The sequence below is a fragment of the Phalacrocorax carbo genome, chromosome 9, assembly GCF_963921805.1.
Source record: "Phalacrocorax carbo chromosome 9, bPhaCar2.1, whole genome shotgun sequence".
In the NCBI taxonomy this organism is placed as follows: Eukaryota; Metazoa; Chordata; class Aves; order Suliformes; family Phalacrocoracidae; genus Phalacrocorax; species Phalacrocorax carbo.
In genome coordinates, this window is record NC_087521.1 from 30799384 (window position 1) to 30818999 (window position 19616).

Here is a 19616-nt window from a genome sequence, read left to right on the forward strand (position 1 = left end):
AAACAGCATTAGCAACAGCTAAGGTTGTTTTTGCCAACAAAGGGAAAAGTTAAGTATAGTAAATCAAATAAAATTAAACATGTAGCAGCAATAGATGCCCTACTTTTTTCTGCAAATGTCTCTTACCATTTTTTTCCCAGGAGGTAATGAGCATTTTTGTAAATCTCACTTGAAAGCAGAATACCTCACTTATATTTCTGTCTAATGGCTTCAATAAGCAGATAACATTTCAGATGGCAAATAGTTCTACGACCAAAATAAAATAAAGAATTCTGCATACGTGCCGTTCTGATTGAAAGGTCCTTTAGATGATCACCAGCAGGATCAACACTAGATGCTAATTTTCCTGAAGAAACAGTTTGAATGGGATGATAGGCCATGGTACCATATGAAAGCTCCAGCGTGCGTATTTGTTATAACTCTGTCAATTTGCTAAAAGCAAAGCAGTGAGTTGTAGTGAGGAACAGGAGGCAAGTGAAACGGCTTACATATATGTATCAGGTTGCTAAGTGCAACAACACCAGGAGTTACGAAAAAAATCTCTAAAGCACATTCACGGTTGTGTATTAGAATGGTATTGGGTAACTTCCTATAACATCTGCCCCAGAATAGCTGGATCACATTGGGAAAAGGCTTGAGGTGGGATTCAGTGGGTGTGAAATTACATTTGATGGGATCAGAATGGTTTGAAAATCAAGGAATGAAATTTTGGATCAAAAATAGTGTACTTTGGAAGGAAGTTGGATATTAGGAAAAACTGATTCACTGAAAGGGTTGTCAAGCATTGGCACAGGCTGCCCAGGGAGGAGGTGGTGGAGTCTCCATCCCTGGAGGTATTTAAAAGAAGGGAAGATGTGGTGCTTGAGGATACGGTTTAGTGGTGGCCTTGGCAGTGATAGGTTAGCGGTTGGACTCGATGGTCTTAAGGGTTTTTTCCAACCTTAATGATTCTATGACTCTACGAAATTCTGTAACTCAGAAAGGATGTTTTATGTAGAAGATGGAGAAAATTTATTTTCATATATTCCAGGATGTGGCTTAAGTAATATTTTAAGGTCCTAAATGAAGCTGCAGTGAGTTTTCAAGAAAGGAACCTAAGATCATAATAAGAATTTGGCCTAGGTATAAATCAGTGAAAAGAAAAAAAATCACATTTAAAAACTGTACTCAGGCAGGCACTGAACAGCGCTGCCCAGGAGTATCGCACACTCAAGCTACAAGATGGTGATAAAATTGCAAGAACTAAGCTCTAGTTAGGCCTAAAAAAATTGTCCCAACAGCCCATCATTAAAACCCAGTAACTGCAAGACACTGGAATTATTCTACAACAAACTTGCAGGGAAGAGCTTTTTGAAGGGCTCTCGTTAGCCATTTGTGTACTAAAAGCTCTCAATATTAGGATTTCTGTGTCTAGTGTATTTTTGATGGACTTCAGCACATGAAGTACAGATGCAGACCTAGAGAACTGCAGTCAGAGGTGAATCTGCTCAGAGGCTGCACACCTAGAAAGACACATATTAGAACTCAACATGACTCAGAAGTGCACAGTTCCGTTAAATATTTATTTATTCAAGACGAGTGAACAGTCTATGTGATCTGATTATTTTTTATCTGTATTTGAGCTGAAATGGCTCAAGTGGGAGCCACAATTTCTTTGAATGTACTAAAGATAGCTTAAGATTAATTTTCCAGAGGTGTCTGCTGGTGCCGCTTGGTGCCTTAGCAAATCATGGTTTTAACTCCTCCTTGCATCTTAAAAAGGAAAATCTCAACTCTATTTTTGATCTTCTCTCATTCAAGTCTTGGCTATTGATTCTTGCTATAAATTCTTCTGGGACCCACCTGACACTGGATAATGTTGAAAATTCTCTAAGTGTGGGGAATGGATAGCATGTCAAAGAAGCCGCTCAATAATTATAATATGCCAAATCTTATCATAACATACCACAGATTTTATATTGGCTGAAATTCTTCTATATTTACTGAGTTATCTTACCCTAAATCTGGTATCTAGACTTCTCTATAGAACAGATTTTTAAAGTTGATAGCGGTGCTTTTTATTTGGTGGCAAATAAGCTTCTAACTCATTAATGTGTTGCATATGTAATGTATGTTGTAATTATGGTAGCCTGTTAAAGTACAAGGACAATTTAATTTCTCCTTGGTGCCCTTGGGCATCCGGTTTTTAAAATTCGGCTTTATGTGAACCTGTTCATACTTTTTGCCTCTATAACACGATGTGAAAGCTTGTAATATTCCATCTTGCCAGAAAACACAAGAACAAATATTACAAAGCAGTTTTGAAAAATAAGTCGCTCATTTGCCCATCTCCATTCCATCAAAGACCTTGACAGACCTCTAGCAAATTCAGCCTGACATATTTTCTTCTGAGCTCAAGATCCCCAATGAATTAATCCTCTCCTTGGGTGGGAATTGCACCAAGCCATTGTATTTCTTGCCTTTCTCTATATTCTTTCCTAAATACAGTCTGTACCAAATTACGCAGAGTTAAAGATAACCAAGGATGCACGATGGATTTGTACAATGGTAAAATGATGTTTCCTGATTCATTCGCTATTCCTTTCCTAATCTGAGCATTCTCAACTCTTTTTGTCATCACATACTGGAGAGGCTTTAATGCCATTCCTTCTGTTTCCTAAAAATCAGTTCTACCAGCATGCTCCTGTAAAATGAGACATTATCATCTCCTCAACTAAGTTTTCAGGCTTCCAGCACTTGCACAGAAGAACACCATATTTGTTGTTGTTTCAGTAATCTTTGTGTGGTCTGCTTAGCCAGGAGGTTGTTTAGGTGGTCCTTTGCTAATTTCTGTCTAAATCTAAGAAATTCCTGCCTTTTTCTAGGATTTTTAGCTTTTGGGTTTCAGCTCCAGTTCCTGTCTCCTGTGAAGTCCTGTCTTACTAGTAATTTGTAGGGTATCTGTAATTCCTCTGCAGGGTCATAGAAGAAGTACAAGCCTCCTTATTCACATCATTTTCTCAGTGGTGAAATTATCCTATCTGTTTTAACCCTGACAGTGGATCTGGGAAGATTTTAGAGAATGCTCTTATATAGTCTTTATTTTCCTGTCCTTCCACTTTCAGCAGAATTCATACAGATTCCTTGCCAGTGCTGCCATACAGTAATGTCTCTGCTGCTGTGTCCGCCAGCCAGGGACAGACAGCCGTGCTGACTAGCCTGTGCCCGTACTGCTTATGGCTAACCCCTGCTCCCCGTGGAGGTGGAGGGGACTACTTTGTTTCGCTCAGCGTGAGGGCACTCGTGCTCATGCAGCAGGCTCCCAGGAGGATTTGTCTTTAGAATTGTGACTAACACTCAGCCACTTCTTTCCAAGCAGCTTTTCTCCTGACGCCTCTTAACAAGTTGTTCAAAAGCTCTGTGGAAGTGCCCTTGGCACATGTACAGCCCTTCCTCAGCCCAGCTTCATACCACAAGCTCTGGAACCCACTAGGACTTATATTTTAAACTTATTTAAGACTCCCCTGATATTAAGCAGTCCCTACAACACTGAGCTGAGCTACAGACTATGGAAGAACACTTTCATTTGCCATGATCTGAAAATTTTAAATGTAAAAGTATCTAATAGGTTTAAGCTGTACTATGAGATAAAGATTAGGCAAGCTGAAAAAACCACAAGACGAATACTTGCTTGTTCTTCGTTATAACAAAGAGAACAAGATATTTCTCTCTCAGCCCACTCCTTCGTCAGGGTGTCTGTACTTGGGGAAAACCTCAAGTGTTTTATCAACTGCTGCTGTAACCATGAGAGATGCACTAAGCTTGGGAGGGAGCTGGTAGGTACTTCGCTGGAGACATGGGAAGCGCTATAAGAGCAGCAGTTCATACACTTGAAGCGCTGCTGGACACCTTCAGCCCACACTGGTATTTTACTTATGTGTTCATTTTGGGGGGTGGCCATGTAGGAAGCTGGGCCACAGTGGAGGGTGCTCATCTGAAGAGATGGCTTTATACCAGGAGATCATAACAGTGCGTACATTAGCTTTTAACGCATTAAACGCAGAGATAACTGCAACAAGGAGCCTTGATCACAAGGCGAAGAATTGGACACCGACCCCTTTTCTCTTAGGAATCAGAGATACCCCAGGGGTGCAGGGGACCACGTAACACACGGGCAGGCACTCTGTTTCCAGGCGCAGTTTCAGGCGCCAGAGGCAGCCCCGTGGGCGGCTGCCCCGGGAGAGAAGCGGGGAGCGCTGGAACCTTCAGTGGCGGTTGCGGCGCTACAGTTGGCGAGGGGAGGTTGGCTGAGGAACACACCGCAGAACCCGAAGGCAGCACAGGTAAACAGGCAGAGAAGGGAAGTTAACAAAAAATTCAGAAATCTAGGCTTAAAGGAGTGCCTGGGGCCTGAAAGCAAGTTAAAACGCTGGGGGAGGGGAACAAAATAGGAACAAAAAAAGTGAGTTGGGGAATAAGTGAAAGCAGCGCTGTGCTAGGAGGAGGCAGCTAGCCAGCTGCAGAGGCGAGCAAGCTCCTACTTATCTTGCCACGTTGACTACAGAAACAGACTTCAAATGACGCAGTGTCTATACACAGAGAGGAAGAATTAGTTCCCATTCGGGTAATTGTGTCTATGACCCCAAAACCCTTCCCCACACATGCATCAGGAATTCAGCTCCTGAGGGCACTGACAGTGTTATCACATAGCTGATACAAGGAGGAGCAATAGGTGAAAAGTCCACATAATAAGCACTTGCTTATTATTACAGAAACTTGGTACTGTGATTATAAATGTTGTCCAAAAGCTGGACATACCATTCCTGCCCAAAATGTAAAACACATGAATCAGAAGTCAACTCCAGGGTAAACAGACTAAACAGAACATTTTTTTGTTAGACATGAATTTGATTCAAATGTAAACAAAAAAATCTCAGATTGTGCTGTTTCAATCAAATGGATGGAGCAGGACAGTTACTTTGATGCGGTATTCCACTGTGTTCACTTTTGTTAAAAGATGTATCAGAAAAGCCTTGTTCACATGCTGATTTGCTTCTTCAAACGGCGCTGCTGCTTCCTCCATAACGCTTTTTCTTTCTGGCCTTTTTCCTGCTGGTCTGAATAATTAGTTCTCTGGGGAGATCAAGTCTTTTCTTGCTTACTAGTATTGGAACAGGGAATATCTGTACTAATCCCATGGTACCCCTGATAATGCTCCTTTTGACATATAGGAGAACCTTTATGTAGCATTACGTGACCCTTACAGTAGACAAATACACATCAGATGTGCTACGTGAAACGTTTACAACTCCAGCTAGATCCACTTATGTTTATCACCCAATGGAGCAGGACATCCATGGTGGTGTCTACGTAGCAATCCTGTCTGATGAGCCGCTATGCGGAGAGCAGAATGCCAACGCGGATGCAAGCTCCGTACTCCTGCCTGGGTGGCCATAACAGATGGTCTACAGTGGAACTTCAGTCACACAAAAAAAAGGCGAAGCGGCACAAATCTGAGTCACTGGTACAAAAATTTCTGTTTTGGAGGACTCTTGATAGCTGTTCTGACTGTTCAGGTGCTAAAAAGGACATTACCTGACTGCTGAGGAGCCGGCCCTGAAAATTCCTTTCTATACTATTTTTAAAAATCCCTTTTGTAGGACAGTAAGGCAGTGTAACTTTTAAAGAGGATAGGCTGGTCTTGTGCCTTTCATAGCAGCAGAAAAACACTGATCAAAAGAACTTATTATTGCTTGCAGATCTTCAGGAAGGGTTGCAGGTATTGAACGCATATTTTTATATATACTCCTGCACACTTGTATGTGAGATGTTGGTCACGTGAACTTTACCTAATGACAGTTAATTTTTATTCTTGCAAGTTGATATTATAAATATTTATACAAACACATAAATATAAGTGAATACACACCTACATAAAACACCTGTAGTACTTATTTCTTCTCTGTCTCTGCTTGGGATTCATGTAATCATTTTTAAAGTAGCAATTTTTTCAAAATACAGACTAAACAGAGAATAGGAGGAGGACATGTAACAGTGCCCCTTTGAAATGTTAGCAGTTTTCTTATGTTGTGGTCTTAAATCTCCTTACTGATGGAGACATTACAGACCAAAGTAGAAAAAAGAAAGCAATCTAGAAATAAAAGGGAAGGCAATTCTGTAAACTCTGCTGGCCAAGTGATGAATAAAAGGTAAGATTTCTGTTTATTAACTGATAAAGCCTGTATTTTTATTTAATTGTTACCATATAAACATCACCTGATATAAAACACATCATAAAAATGCTTTATACAATCAAAATGGACAAGACATACCACATGATGCATTTTTCATATACAAAATAAACTAGCTGAATGCATTATTTACCAGCTTGTTCAGCTATACTGAAGAACTAATTCTGTAGCTGTTATAAAAAGACAGAATGAGAAGTGAAAAACTCTGTGCAGACAGGATAGTGAACTTGGACAGCAGTCTTGGCTTTTATCCCTTCTGTGGCCGTTACTTTAATAAATACCCACATCACATGCTTGAGTTTTAGATTTTTAGTGTTTTACAAAGATGGATTTCATTTCATACTGGGAAGACCAAAGTACAACCATATGAAATGGCACACTCTACTTCACCTAAAAAGCCAGCCTAGCCATCAGACTGTGCTAGAACTTCCCTTTGGCAGAGTACGCTATCGATAACTTTATGAGCTGCCCATTGCACCGTTCAGTCCAGATCAAAAGCAGCACACAGGAGAGTGAATACACCTGAGAATTAACGTGTGTCACTGACAAACACAACTAACAGAATAAAGTACATATCACAAAGCAAAACACGTGCATCTGCAGGTTCTGTCCTTCACTGATGGGGGCAACAGGAAGTTATGCTGGTTTTGCCAAATTTTACCTTATATTAGCATAAATCCCCCCAACCTACATTCTTTGTTATCAACCCTTACTTGCATTTAGATTATTTCAGCTGGTTCGGTTTAAGCTGCTTAAAGTGAATTTAAAGTTTTAAATATTTGCAAATATGTACAAATCTCTCTTCTAAATTTAGAGTTATGCAACCATTCTGTAACTGTGGCACAGTTCAATCTTAGCGAAGTTCTGGTTTTTAAATACAATTCTTCTGAGAAATGCAATCGATTTACAAAGGATGACAAATTCTACATTTTTCTGACGTAAAATCATGTGGAATTTTATTTTAAAAGATGTCTTGACTGTCAATCTGGCCAGCAACAGAAATGAAGGGATAGCATTAGGGTTGTTGCAGTAACTCATTTCTCAAGTAGCATTACTGTCTACTTGAGGGAGAAATAACTGTCTTGGTAGGTCAGCAGAAATGGATGTGGGGGTTAAAACAGGTCAGCAGAATTGTGAATAGATCATACTGACTCAAAAGTGTTTGTATTGGCACATGTAAACAGGAGCGTAGTCTGTGACAGGCATGACAGCAGATGCCGGTGTTGTTGAGGCCTTAATTGTAGTACTGTGTCCGGTCTTGGGTGCTGCAGTTCGAAATAGATGTGAATGACTTTGAGACATTACAGGGAGAATAAATAAGCATCTTGAGAGGTTTAAAACTGTGACACACAAGAAAGGACTGAAATTCAGTGGAATTGCTTAGTCTATAGGTAAAAAAAATTTAGGCGGAGACATGTTTCTTAACATATGCAAGAGGCATACTGGGGGAAGAGAGGCAAAAGTGTTTACATCCATTACAGTTGTACTTCAGTAGCAGTAAGCTTTTATTTTAACTAGTGTTCCAGATTCCTCAGTGTGAGCTGGACAAGGGAACTTACCTGGCTGAGAATTAGCAATTTTGAAAGTAGTTTCACAACAGCTTAAACCACTCTAAATGGAGTCTGCCACCGTCCCACCTCCTTGTTATGCCAATATTAGTACTCACATACCTGGAGGGTAAACTGAGACAAGAAACTGAGGGGGGCAAGAAGTATTCTTTATAAGATTAGTAACGTTTAGAGGGTCTAGGCACTCACTACCTGCACAAACAGGGGGACGTGACTGACCCATGCAAGCAACCAGCCCTCAAACTGCCCTTGAGCTCATTGCCTAGAGAAATTACTGTACCTCAAAGGGTTTTGGTCATGTCAACACAGGAGGACTGCTGCTCGTGTGAGTCTTTTTTTTTTTTTTCTGTCAGAAATAGAGGGGAAACAGTGGAGAGTATTTTCAAACGTAGTAGACATATTAACACCATTAGTTGTATTTCGGCAAAAAAAAACCCTCAACTGCCAAACACCAAGCCAGCAGTTAAATAAATTTAAACAAGGTTTATGATATTTAACAATACTATTTACAAGCAGTCCTTGTGCTGGCCGCTATACATATAAATACACTTTATATATAAAAAAAAGGCAAAACGATTCAGACAACAATCACGCACTGGCTGAGGACACCCAAGGGTAAGGGGCGCAGGAACCCTGCCTCTCCTTACGGAGCAAAACAAGGGAGCCGCGGGCCCGCCCGGGTCGGTCCGGTCCCCCCGGCAGCCCCTCGCACGGCCCGGCCGGCCCCGGGGCCCCTTCCCGCCCGCTGCCCTCCTTGGGAAGGGGGGTCCGGCCCCCTGCAAGGGCCCGGTGCGGCGGGGCGGGGACTTTACCTCAGCACTAGCAGGGCTTTACCTCAGAATTGCCGGGTTTTTTACCTCAGCCGACGGGCCTCGCTCTGGCGGCAGCCGGCGCTCACCCGCCTCCCTCCCAGGCCGAGCAGAGGGAGAAGAAGGGAAGAGAAGGGCGATGGCGGCGATCGCGACCCGCTCGCCCGCCGCCACCGCGCGCCGCCCCGGCCGGCCGCGCCTCCTCCCCCGGCAGCGCTCCCCTTTCCCGGCTGTCCCGGCGGCGGCGGCGGGCGCCAATGAGGCGGCGCGTCCCGGCGGCAGAGCTCCAGTGGGCGGGCGCGGGGGGCGGGCCGGGGGGCGGTGGCGGCGGCGGCAGCAGGCTGGGTTGTGCGAGAGGGAGGGAGCGTGTGTGTGTGTGTGAGTGAGTGAGTGCCATGGCCGGAGCCCGCTGAGAGTGACAATAGGAGCCAGCCGGAGCGCGACCCCGACGCCCACCGGGACGCCCCCTCTCACCTGAGCCAGCCGCTGGCGGAAGAGGCCTTCCATCCCCTCGCAGCGCCACCGGCCCGGCCTGCCCCCCCCCCACCCCCCGGCCGCCCGCACCGCGCCCGCCGCTCCCCCTCGGCTCGGCCCGCACTCGGCTCCCCCCGCCGCCCCCCCCCCCCCCCCCGCCGCCTCCTCAGGGCCCCTCCGCAGGGCTCCGCCGGGAATGTGAGTGAGGCAGCAGCCATCGCAGGCAGGGGGCCGCGCCGAGTGCATGGGACTGAGCGGAGCCCGAGCAGCCGCCCGCTCCTGAACCCGCCGCCAACGCCGCCCTGCGCTGGGGAGGCCGCCAACGCCGCCGAGGCCTACAGGCTCCTGCGCCGCCGCCGCCGCGGCAGGGACCGAGCCCGGCGCGTACCACACTCGGGCCGCCGCCGCAGGCATCGGCCGCGCTCCGCCAAGCCCGGCTCACGCCGCCGCCTCCCTCCCGTCTCCGGTTTCTCTACCAGGAGGGTCAAGGTAACTCCATCCCTCCGCGGGGGAGCGGCGGCGGCGGCCGTGCGGGGAGGAGGAGGAGGAGGAGGCGCGGGCGGGCCGGGCCGGGCGGCGGTGAGGAGGCGCGGGGGGCTGCGGGGAGGACATGTTCCAGCTGCGGTGCTCCGCGGCTCCCTTCTGGAAATGACAGCCGAGAGCAGCGGGCGGGAGGCAGCTCCGTGCGCCGCCGCGTCCCCGGGTGCGGAGCGAGGCGCCGGCTCCCGAACCCGGTGAGATCCGTCGGTATTTTCACGTCCACTCGCCTCGCCCCGTGCATTGCACCCCGCTCCCCCGGGGACCGGCGGATCCGATGTGCGCGGCTCCGTATTTACCAAAATACTCGGGGGATAAAATAAGATCCCCTGCTGAAAGAAGCAAGAAGCTGGGTTTGCAGCTTCCCCACTCGCACACAATAAATAATCTCGGGCTTTTTTTCCACACACACACACACACACACACACACACCCGCCCCGCTTGAAACAGTGTGTTTCGCCGTGATAGTGTATTCAGGGGAGCCAGTGTTCATTTGGAGAGATGAAAAAAAGATCAGTGTTTACTGTAAGGTTGTTAGGCTGGATGTAGTCTTGTTGAATTAGAATTAGATTTTAATAATTTATAAAGCAGGTTAGGGAAACTGTTACTAAATTTACAGCAGAGAAGTGTCAGTAAAGCTTCTTGCTGACACAATGATCCTGCAGTTTAAGAGATCTACTTTAGTCCGTGTCCATTATTATTATTCTTTATTTTGGTAATTTAATTTTGAGGGAGTGTGCAAACATTTCAGCAGAAATGGTTACACTTTAATGATGCACGTGATGAGGAGGTGAATCTTTCTGAGGAGATGAAATAGGGCCAACCACTTCAGGTTTTAAGAATATATTTTTGCTGATATTTCCAGAATTACCTGTTTATGTAACAGGTAACTTTGTATGGTTTTTGGCGGACTGTTGAAATCTTAGAAGCGGGTTGCTAAAGTACAGGCCATTCTGTTTCAGTTTATCTGACTTCTTTATTTATTAATCTTGGCTGGGGCCTGAATGCCCTGGTGATGGTGGCAATTTTTTTCCCCCAATGATAAACAAGACCAGGTTAACGTACAGGTTCACGTTGCTGATAGTATATGATATTTAGAAAGCAGAAGCTGGTAGTGAAATAATAGCTCAGGAGAAATAAAAAAGATGGAATAAGGTTTTTCCATTATTGCAATGCCAGCTGCACAGTTCAGCTTCTGGGTGCTGCACGTGCTTCCTCGAAGAAGCTATGGAGTTTATACTTCCATTTTTGATAAATTTAGTGCACGTATATATAATTTTGCATTAAATAGTTCTTATCTTTTGGAACTGGTTTATACTGTTGCAAAAAATCCTACTTTCTAAAGCTTTTCTTAAAAATGGCAAACCCAAATAATGTCTGTTTCAGTGGATTTAATAATTTATGAAGCAAATGAGTAAACAAATATTTTAATATAATAAGTACTCAAAAGTGGAATCAACTACTTTTAGCATACGAGTTACTTTGGTAATTGAAGTCAACAGACATTGAGGATGAGTAATGCTTTCCAAGGACATGTTCTAAGACCCTGATCCTGCAAATGCTTATGCTGATGCTTAACTTTGCACAAGTGTGTAGCCTTCCTGAAATCAGCGGAGCTGCTCTTGTTAATGATCATGTTACTAATGCAGATAGTTCTGTTGATTTTAGAAGAGGTGCACATGCTGGTGAACTGTACAGAGAGCTGCTTGAAATATGTAGGCCTAAATTCCTCCTGTCTCGTTTCCCTTAAGTAGTATTCCATTAATATTCCTGTACTTCACCAAGATGTGATGGACCGTTTTAGCAGACAGGGCAAGACTTGTAAATACAGTAGCAGGATGGATTAATTCACTCTTTAAATGTTTCCTTTGGTATTTCTTAGTAGTATGGAATCAGCTACAGGAGTACTACCAAGGCAAGCTTTATAGGAAGAAGCAATTCTTATTTCTTAAACCAGCTGATAGAGTTGGGAAACAAACAAACTTTTGCCTGCAGAAACCTTTTTTGGCTCTCTGCCTCTCCCTGCAAACCTTGTGTGGCTTATGCCCTTAGAACAGTTATGGCAACCACACTGCTATTCTTACAGAAGTGCGAGAACATGGCATAACTATGTGTAGAGAGACATACAAGAAGATAACTGAGTATTTCTAAAATGGAGAATAAAGAAGTAATATGTAAAATCTGTCAGTGTTAGTGAAATTATGAAGCATGGCAGTACCTTTTGCTATACTTACTTAATTTCTACAAAATCTTGTTTGTAGGTGTGGCAAATAAACTGAATTTTTTTTGCTGGCCTATTTTTTCTGTCCTATGCATACTGATTACTTTAATGCAAAAAGAAAATTGTGCCTTTTTGTGTACCCGTTCTTTAGCATATACGGTTCCTTGTAGACTGAGTTGAAATTTCTTTGTCCCAGAAAATACATAGTTTAAGGCTACAATCCTATGTCAAGCCTACAGGTGTATGAAATTCTATTGACATAATGATGTCAGCATTAGGTCTGAGCAAGAAGAATTATTACACTGTTCCATTAAGTTTATTCCATACAATTTGTACGTATGTTGGTGGGTTATCTCTCCTAACGGTCTGTCTGGGTGAGTTGTCAGCAGGAGAGTGTTGCAGAAAGAAGATGATTTTTGGAAAGTTCAGGTTAATCTTTTTACTCATTTAATACATTTGGAATGTTTGTAACATTTGTTTTCCTTCAGTAGGGATATGTCCTCAGCACCAACTACTCCTCCATCAGTGGATAAAGTAGACGGATTTTCTCGGAAGTCCGTCAGAAAAGCCAGACAGAAGAGGTCACAAAGCTCCTCCCAGTTTAGGTCTCAGGGCAAGCCTATCGAGTTAACTCCCCTGCCTCTGCTAAAAGGTAAGATCAAGAATGATTTTTAATAAATAAACCAATTTTACTCTACAGCCAACCTCTAAACTCAAAGTATTCTGTTGCCAGAAATTGCAGGAAATTTTGCCAGCAATGAGAAATGTTTCATGCCAGAAATGTATGTATTTAAGCTCTGCAGAATATTTTATCTGTGACTTGAGGGTGTGGTAATTGTTTGCAATACTTTTGAAAGTTTTAAATGCTAATGTTAACCCACACCATGACTTGAACTTTCAAGGCACTCAGGCTACATGTGAGCATTTTAGTTTGTGAATACTCAGCAGTTGATGTAAATGACCAGTAATTTTGATAACGGTAAATGGACTTGGGAGTGGAGGGGAATTGGTTTTTAGTATCTTTCCTTCATGTGTGGGTCTGCAACCTGTGACAGCGGTGCCAAACGCAGCCCGTAGGCTTGTTTTGAATGCCCCACAGGAAGGTATGAGTGGGGAGAATGGACCCCTGCTTGTACCATTTGTGAATGGGTAGCTCCCAGCTCCTGGCTTTGGCTGGGTTTTGAAATAGAGAGGTCCCATGAGCTGCAGCCTCTCAAGAGGAAAGATGCTGCCAGTCAGGTCTTAGGCAAGACGCTACTGTTCTGAGCGCCTGCATATCCCAGCTCCGGTTGAGTTTCTGCTGGCAGATTTAACCTCTAATTTGGGAAAGAAAATTATGATCCAGCATACTACTCTTGAAAGGGTGCCAATATCTCTGTAATATCTTGAATGCTTCCCCTAAATCCCCGTTGTCACTGAATTTCAGTACAAATCCAGGGTCCAAGAGCACCTCTCAGAATTATGTCTGTCTGGTGAGGAAGGGGGAATCATCTTTCGGAAGGGTTTCTTTTACACTGAATTCCCAAATGTTTTTTTGTGGATTTTTTTGCATTGCTATTCTTCTTTTCTGCTATAAGTAGGGAAAATAAGCGTGGTTGGTGCTGATAGTTCTGGAAAACAGTGAGATTAATAGGTTTAATATTATGTCTGTGCCGTTTTTGCTTTGTTGGCAAGTGTATTTGCCACATACCCTCCTCTACCTGTTTGACAAATTTGTTAATCAGAATACTGAAGTATGTAATAGATGTGTAATTGCACTTTGGTTTAGTTCTTAACCCCACTTCTTCACAAGAACAGAAAAGTTGCAAACAAAAAACCCCAACCCAAACCAACCCACACAAAAGATTCACACCTTAACGTGTGTCTTTTTATTTTAATTAAAAGTAGGATTCTAGGGTTAGTTCTAGCAGAGTTGTCCTTAAAATACTTGGGGCTTCTTTCTGAGGCATACCTGTAAGAATGCACAAATGGCCCATCTAGCTCTGCTGCACTGGGCCTGACAGTGACCGCCTTTGAAGTGTAGAGGAGAGTAGAAGAGCAGGAGGCCTGGAGTGATGCTGTACCAGAATGCTCCCTCCTTCAGCGTTTCTCAATTTAGGGTCTCTTGGCTCCACTGGATTTGACTTTGTATTTCTGCAATGAGTATTATTTTATGATTTTTTTTCTTGTTGTTTTGAGACAGTATGATAAAGAAGGAAATGCTCCTTTGAAATAATTTTAAAGCTCAGTTTTATACTTTTGGAGGTAATTTTTAATGTGCAGGTCATTTCCTTTGGAAATACTAGTTGCTATGCTTCAGAAGGTGAATGGAGTTTATACTTTGGCTTAAATGGCTAGATTACTTGAGAATATTGAGATTTGTATTTGTATAGATGAAGAATTTGATGTTACAATTATTTCATTCTACTGTGTAGTCCCATTCAGGGAATAAACTAGGCACATGCACAAGCAGAAGGAACACATTGCCTTTGTCTGAGGACCTGGTCTTGCAGAAACATAGACGTGTGCAGGTGCTTAATTTGACTACTGTAGCTAGTCCCATGGATTGAGATATAAAACTATAATAAGGTCAAACAAACGGATGGAGAGCAGAGAGTGTTGGTGAGACATTTTATGATTAGTGTCATAATGAGTTACAGTGGTCCAGCTTCAAATTAAGAATCTGATCCTGTGAGTTAGTTTTCCCTCTTTGACTTAATGCGGATTCCCAGAAGCACAAGGATCTACCTGTGCAGCTCAACTTGTAGGATTTGGGCCTAACCATCTATCTGAAACAGCAGTGGTATGGGTTCCTGCGGAAGGGACACTGGCAGTTAGAATTGGATATATTCTTGACCTCCATTAATATCGGTAACATTCAGGACCATTAAACATGAAAGGAGTGAGGAAACAATTTTCTCCTGCATTTTTCATACTTTTCTTGGCCAATTGCCTGAAAGTCCTAATTTTTTGAACTCTTAGGTTTCCACTTACCTTCAAACAAGTGACTAGTCCTATTACTCCAGTCTAGTAACCATATGATTTCCAATTTTATCCTTATTGATTGGGACTTTCAAACCAAAACAGAAGAGATTTCAGCAAAATAGCTTTTAAAGTCTCATAACAATGAAATCAGTTTGGAGATCTACAGTTTCTAAGTTTAAATAAACTTGTTCTGGGTAAATTTCAAGTTTAATTAAACCTCTTCAGAAATACTTCAGTACAGGAAATTTTTAGAGGACAGACCTCGAATTTAACCTTCATGTATTTATTTCCTATTCGTGATGGAGGGGCTTTGCTGACAAAAACATACATGCAATGCTCCCTTTTCTTTTTTCCCTTTTATAACTATATTGCATATTGACATTTGTGGGCTGCCTTCTCTCAAAAAGCACTTTTATGGACTTCAGTATCTTCTTTAATTACAAGAATCATGTATGCAGAAAACTAGATAAATGCTTAGTCCATTCTTTGCAAGTTTTTATACTATGTCTGTCACCATAATGATATGAGCACCTTCCAGTAGTGTATTAAGTGACGTGACTACACATCTGTCACATCTTATCTGCTCTCATTCCTTTCCCTAGGGGCAGAGTCACATATAGTGAAATGGTTTGTTTTGGTAGTGGTTTAATGCAGTCTGTTGCCTCCTGTGAACATACATGCCTGTATTGCAAAAACAGATAAGTCAGCGTTGCTGTTGTTCATTTGGTAATAAAAATGTTTCAGGAAAGAAAAATAGAAGAGGTAGTATGTTTTGATGCTATGTACAAGTCTGAAGGATAACCTGCTATTTAGGAAATGTAATAAGAGCTGGAATTTTCAGTATTGCTTATTCCAGGGGAAAAAAAAAAAAGCGTAGAGAAATTAAGTTACTGTTGGGGTATTTTTGTTTGGGTTTTTTTGTTTGGCATTTTGTTTTTGTTAAATTTTTTTTTAAATTAACAGAAGTGTGTGTATTGTGTCTTTTTGTAAACAAACATTTAACGTACTTAGAAAATAAGATGTGCCTTCTGAGGCTCTGTTGGGCTGAGTTTAGGCTTTGAAAAGCCACAAGCAAAAAAGCTGCTCTGTTTGTCTGCAGTGAAGACTTAACTTTTCTGATAATTTAATTATATTTTTATTTATTGCATTGTGACTAAACCTAATTTGGAGTTATCTTTTTTTAATGTGACTAATGTCCAATATAACACTTTAAACCCAGCCTTTTCTCCTTTGTTTCAAGTGTAGAGGAATGGGATGAGAGGCGTATATGGGAGTTGTGATACAATTGTCCTGCGTATTCCAGATGTGTACTTTTACGTATGTTTCAGTCTTCCATGCATTTAAAAATGTTTGCATGCTCTTGCTTGGTGTATCATGCAGTGTGTTATGGCTTTTGATTTTGGCTTTAATTTTAAAGAAGCTATTGTTATTGTCAGGGCTGGCAGGTCCCCTGGATAACTGGTGTGTGGCAGAGCGGCCCTGGTCAAGGGCCCTTTTCTGGGAGTGAGTACTTCCACCTCTGTGCCTTAGTCAAACCCAGCCCAGGTTTGTTAACCACGTTTGGGGCATGCCTCAAATCATGCTTGTTCTGTAGAGGAGGACAGTATTGTGTACGCATTGGATAGATGTATTGTTTATGGGAGGGTTATTTTACTTTCATTTTTATATTGATACTGTCTTTACTTAGAAGTTTCTAGAGGTAGATCAACAGGAGTGCAGTGCTGGAAAAAAGTATCTTGTAGTACTAAACATGTGAAAACAGAGCAATTTCAGTATTACCTGTAAAATGAGAAGGGGGAGTTCATTTGTGTATCTGTAATGGTAGGGGAGTGTCTGGAGTATGAAGACATACATATAGGTGGCTAAAAAGATCATACGCCTTATGAATACATGTTTAGCATCTTGAGAAATTGGACAGAAAAACTTGCATGTAATTCACAGTATTCTTCCCATCCCCCTTGTCCTCATTAAAAATAAATAAGTTAGGTAAAGCAAACCACCCAGAAGTAAGACTGTTAAATTTTAAATCAACTTATCCCATTTTTGTCATTTCAAGGAGTGCCTATTTTTTCCTATCATCCTCTTACATTTTCCGATGATCCAACACAATTAGTGTAGTTTACTTTCAGGTTTTCTAAAACTATTGTATATTTTTGTTGAAAACAGCTCAAAGTATGTTCTTTATTTTTAGATAATTTTTCTTCCTTAAAATAGGCACTCAGAACAGAAGCTTTCTGTCAACAATACCAATTGCTTTGCTACCTCAATATTATGAAATTTATTGAGCTTCTAATACATTTATCAGATAGTTTCCATGGCATTAAAGAATTGCTGTAGTGGCAACAAAAGAGCATTGCATAGTCAAAAAGGGAAAATCTTTTTTCACTTGCTGTTTGTTTCGGATCATTATATGATTTCCCTATAGCTGAGATTTTATTATAAGCTCTTCTTATGAATCCTACCTATAGGTCAAATGCTGAACTTCCTAAATAGTAAAAAGTCCTACCAACTCCAAAAGACTGTTGAATAAGTGAGAACAGCAAGTTGTGCGCCTTCTTTTTCAAATACAGTTACTTTTGATTTTTTAAAAATCTCCTTTATCATAAAGAAGTCTGGCTTTTTCAGACTTACAGATACCGCCTTCAGAACTGTACATATGGCAAATAGTCATGATTTGAGTTGTAGAAGAGGAAAGATAGAGCTTCTGTTTTCGGTTGACTTCCATGGGGGTTAGCTGCTTGTCTTCTTTGTGCTACTCTGCACTTGTGAAATTTGGAATGCCTTACAGATATCAATACACTGTTAATAATACACCTACGCTAAATACTCATTCCTAATTTATAAACAGGAATTTAGGGTCATAGTGGTTATGCCTGTTCAAATTAAATTTTTGCTTTATTTCCATAATTGAAAATAGATCCCAGGACTCCTAATTCATTGTGTGGAAAAAATGCTGGAACTTGATTTGTGCTGTACATAATCAGTGGTGAATCAAGCATCAATCCTGGAACTACTTTGCTAATTTTGTGCCCATTCTGGTTGAAATAAATCTGGACATAATGGGCCATCTCTGTGTAAGATTTGGGAATAGGGCCACAATCCCAAAAGGGAGGAGGACTTAGCCTATTTACTATTTTTTTTCTTAAGATGTATGAGGTCCTTGTCATACGTAATTAATTTCTTCACTTTTTCTGTTGTGCTCTTGGCAGTTGTTTTTTGGATATATACTTAACTTTTAAATTTTTTTCAACATCTGGTGCTTGTAGAATAATTCTTTCCAATATTCTAAAAGGTTTCTCGTTGTTCCTAAAAAGTATTTATTTGATGATGTTTAGAAAGGGCCATAATCTAATTACATTCTGTGTTTTTGAATTTTCTTCTGCTTGTTATTGTCTCCCACACCTGGAGTGTAGTTCTGTAGAGCTACATTTGTAGAGGATGGGCACGTGTAAAAACGCTGACTTAAAGACTGTAGTAAAAGACGACCTCCTTACCTTAACAGTGTATTAGTGAAACCACAGTTGGTGAGAAATTTGGTCAGCTTAGCCCAGATCGTCTAACGTTTCCATTCAGTTGTCTTTATTTAATTCTAAGTCACTTTTGGTCTGGCCATTTTCCTGTAGCCGTGGTAGTGGTTTTTTGTTTGCTGGGGGGAAGCCTTTGGGTGTAATTGCTTTACTTCTGGTATTTCTCAGTCTACTTTCTGGAAGTGTTCAGATCATTCCTACCTCTTCCTTGTCTTTTTTCTTTTATTTTTTTTTTTAATTTATTTTTAAAGTGAAGTAACTTGTAATCACTGTATTTCTGTACTCTTCATAAGATTGAATCTAAAATCTTGATAATTTGTGCAGGAACATTTAGACTTTACCATCATCAGAAGCTTTTGTTTTCAGTCTGTGTTTGTACAGTATGTTGTCTATAATATGTTCCCCAGTATTATTTATTTCTTTAGTAATATTACAGTTTTCTTTCTGTGTCCAAGTGTAATCCTATGGGTCTGTAACAGAACCTCCTGTTTCTGTAATAAGTACATCTTTTATATTCCTTTCCCAAAGTACCTTTGACAAATGTAAGTTCTGGTTTAGCCATGCAATTATTTCTATATAGTATACATGACTGTTGAAGTATAGTGCTGACTTTATAATTGGTTATGGCATGAAGCTTTACTGTTGTGAAAGGTATGTTTTCCATATCTCTGGAATTATATGCGTATTTATAAAATCTGTGTTTCTGTATATTAAGTGTGTATAATAGATGACTGAATATAAATAAGTTGTTTTGAGCTTATTTAATTTTCTGGTTTGTTTTTAAAATGCGATACTTCTAATAGGATACTACTACGGTTCATGGGTAAAGCTTTCATAGTCATGAAGTAGTCCCTTCATGTTCATCCCTTGTAAGCTACTGCCTCCCTGAGAAAAGAGTGCTTTCATTTATGCTTTCTGGGGAGTGGGAGGAGGACAGAAAGCTCTTTTTAGATTCAGGGTAACTTCCTTTCACCTACAGTTTTTTCATTGAAGTTATTACTGTTTCTTTGGCTCAATCAGGCAAAAATCCTGAGAAGGAACAGATGAGAGGACTTGCCGAGTTCACTGAGTTTTGGTAGGGCTGGGCATTTATGGATTAGTGGTGGGACTGTGTGATCTTGGTAACTGTCTAATTCACAAATGTCAGCAAATGGGCACACATTATTTCAGAAAAGGTTAAGGAAAAGCTGTTAGAAAAATACTACAGCCTTCTTTCAGAAGAATATGGCAGGGTTTATCTTAGTTTGAAACCTCACTGGTTGTGTCAGTCTTGATTGCAGGTGCAG

At 41.5% G+C, this 19616-nt stretch overlaps 1 protein-coding gene and 1 long non-coding RNA gene across 5 annotated transcripts in view; one reads left to right on the forward strand and one right to left on the reverse strand.

The window, feature by feature from the left end:
- Positions 1 to 1541: 1541 nt before the first annotated feature.
- On the reverse strand, positions 1542 to 8915 carry LOC135315053 (uncharacterized). Its single transcript, XR_010374504.1, has 2 exons — positions 7790 to 8915; positions 1542 to 7495 (listed from the first exon to the last, which is right to left on the reverse strand). It is a non-coding gene; the product is annotated as an uncharacterized LOC135315053 (long non-coding RNA).
- A 319-nt stretch (positions 8916 to 9234) lies between these two features.
- PPP2R5E (protein phosphatase 2 regulatory subunit B'epsilon) overlaps positions 9235 to 19616 on the forward strand; it is a 73963-nt gene continuing 63581 nt past the window's right edge. Inside the window, exons 1-2 of one of the 4 annotated variants that reach the window (XM_064460962.1) lie at positions 9235 to 9570; positions 12328 to 12491. In XM_064460962.1, the coding sequence (XP_064317032.1) occupies positions 12335 to 12491 (157 nt within the window). In that variant the 5' untranslated portion in view covers positions 9235 to 9570; positions 12328 to 12334. Of the gene's footprint in view, positions 9571 to 9661; positions 9816 to 12327; positions 12492 to 19616 lie in introns of those variants that run through there. The other 3 variants (XM_064460963.1, XM_064460961.1, XM_064460960.1) reach the window with 3 other exon arrangements.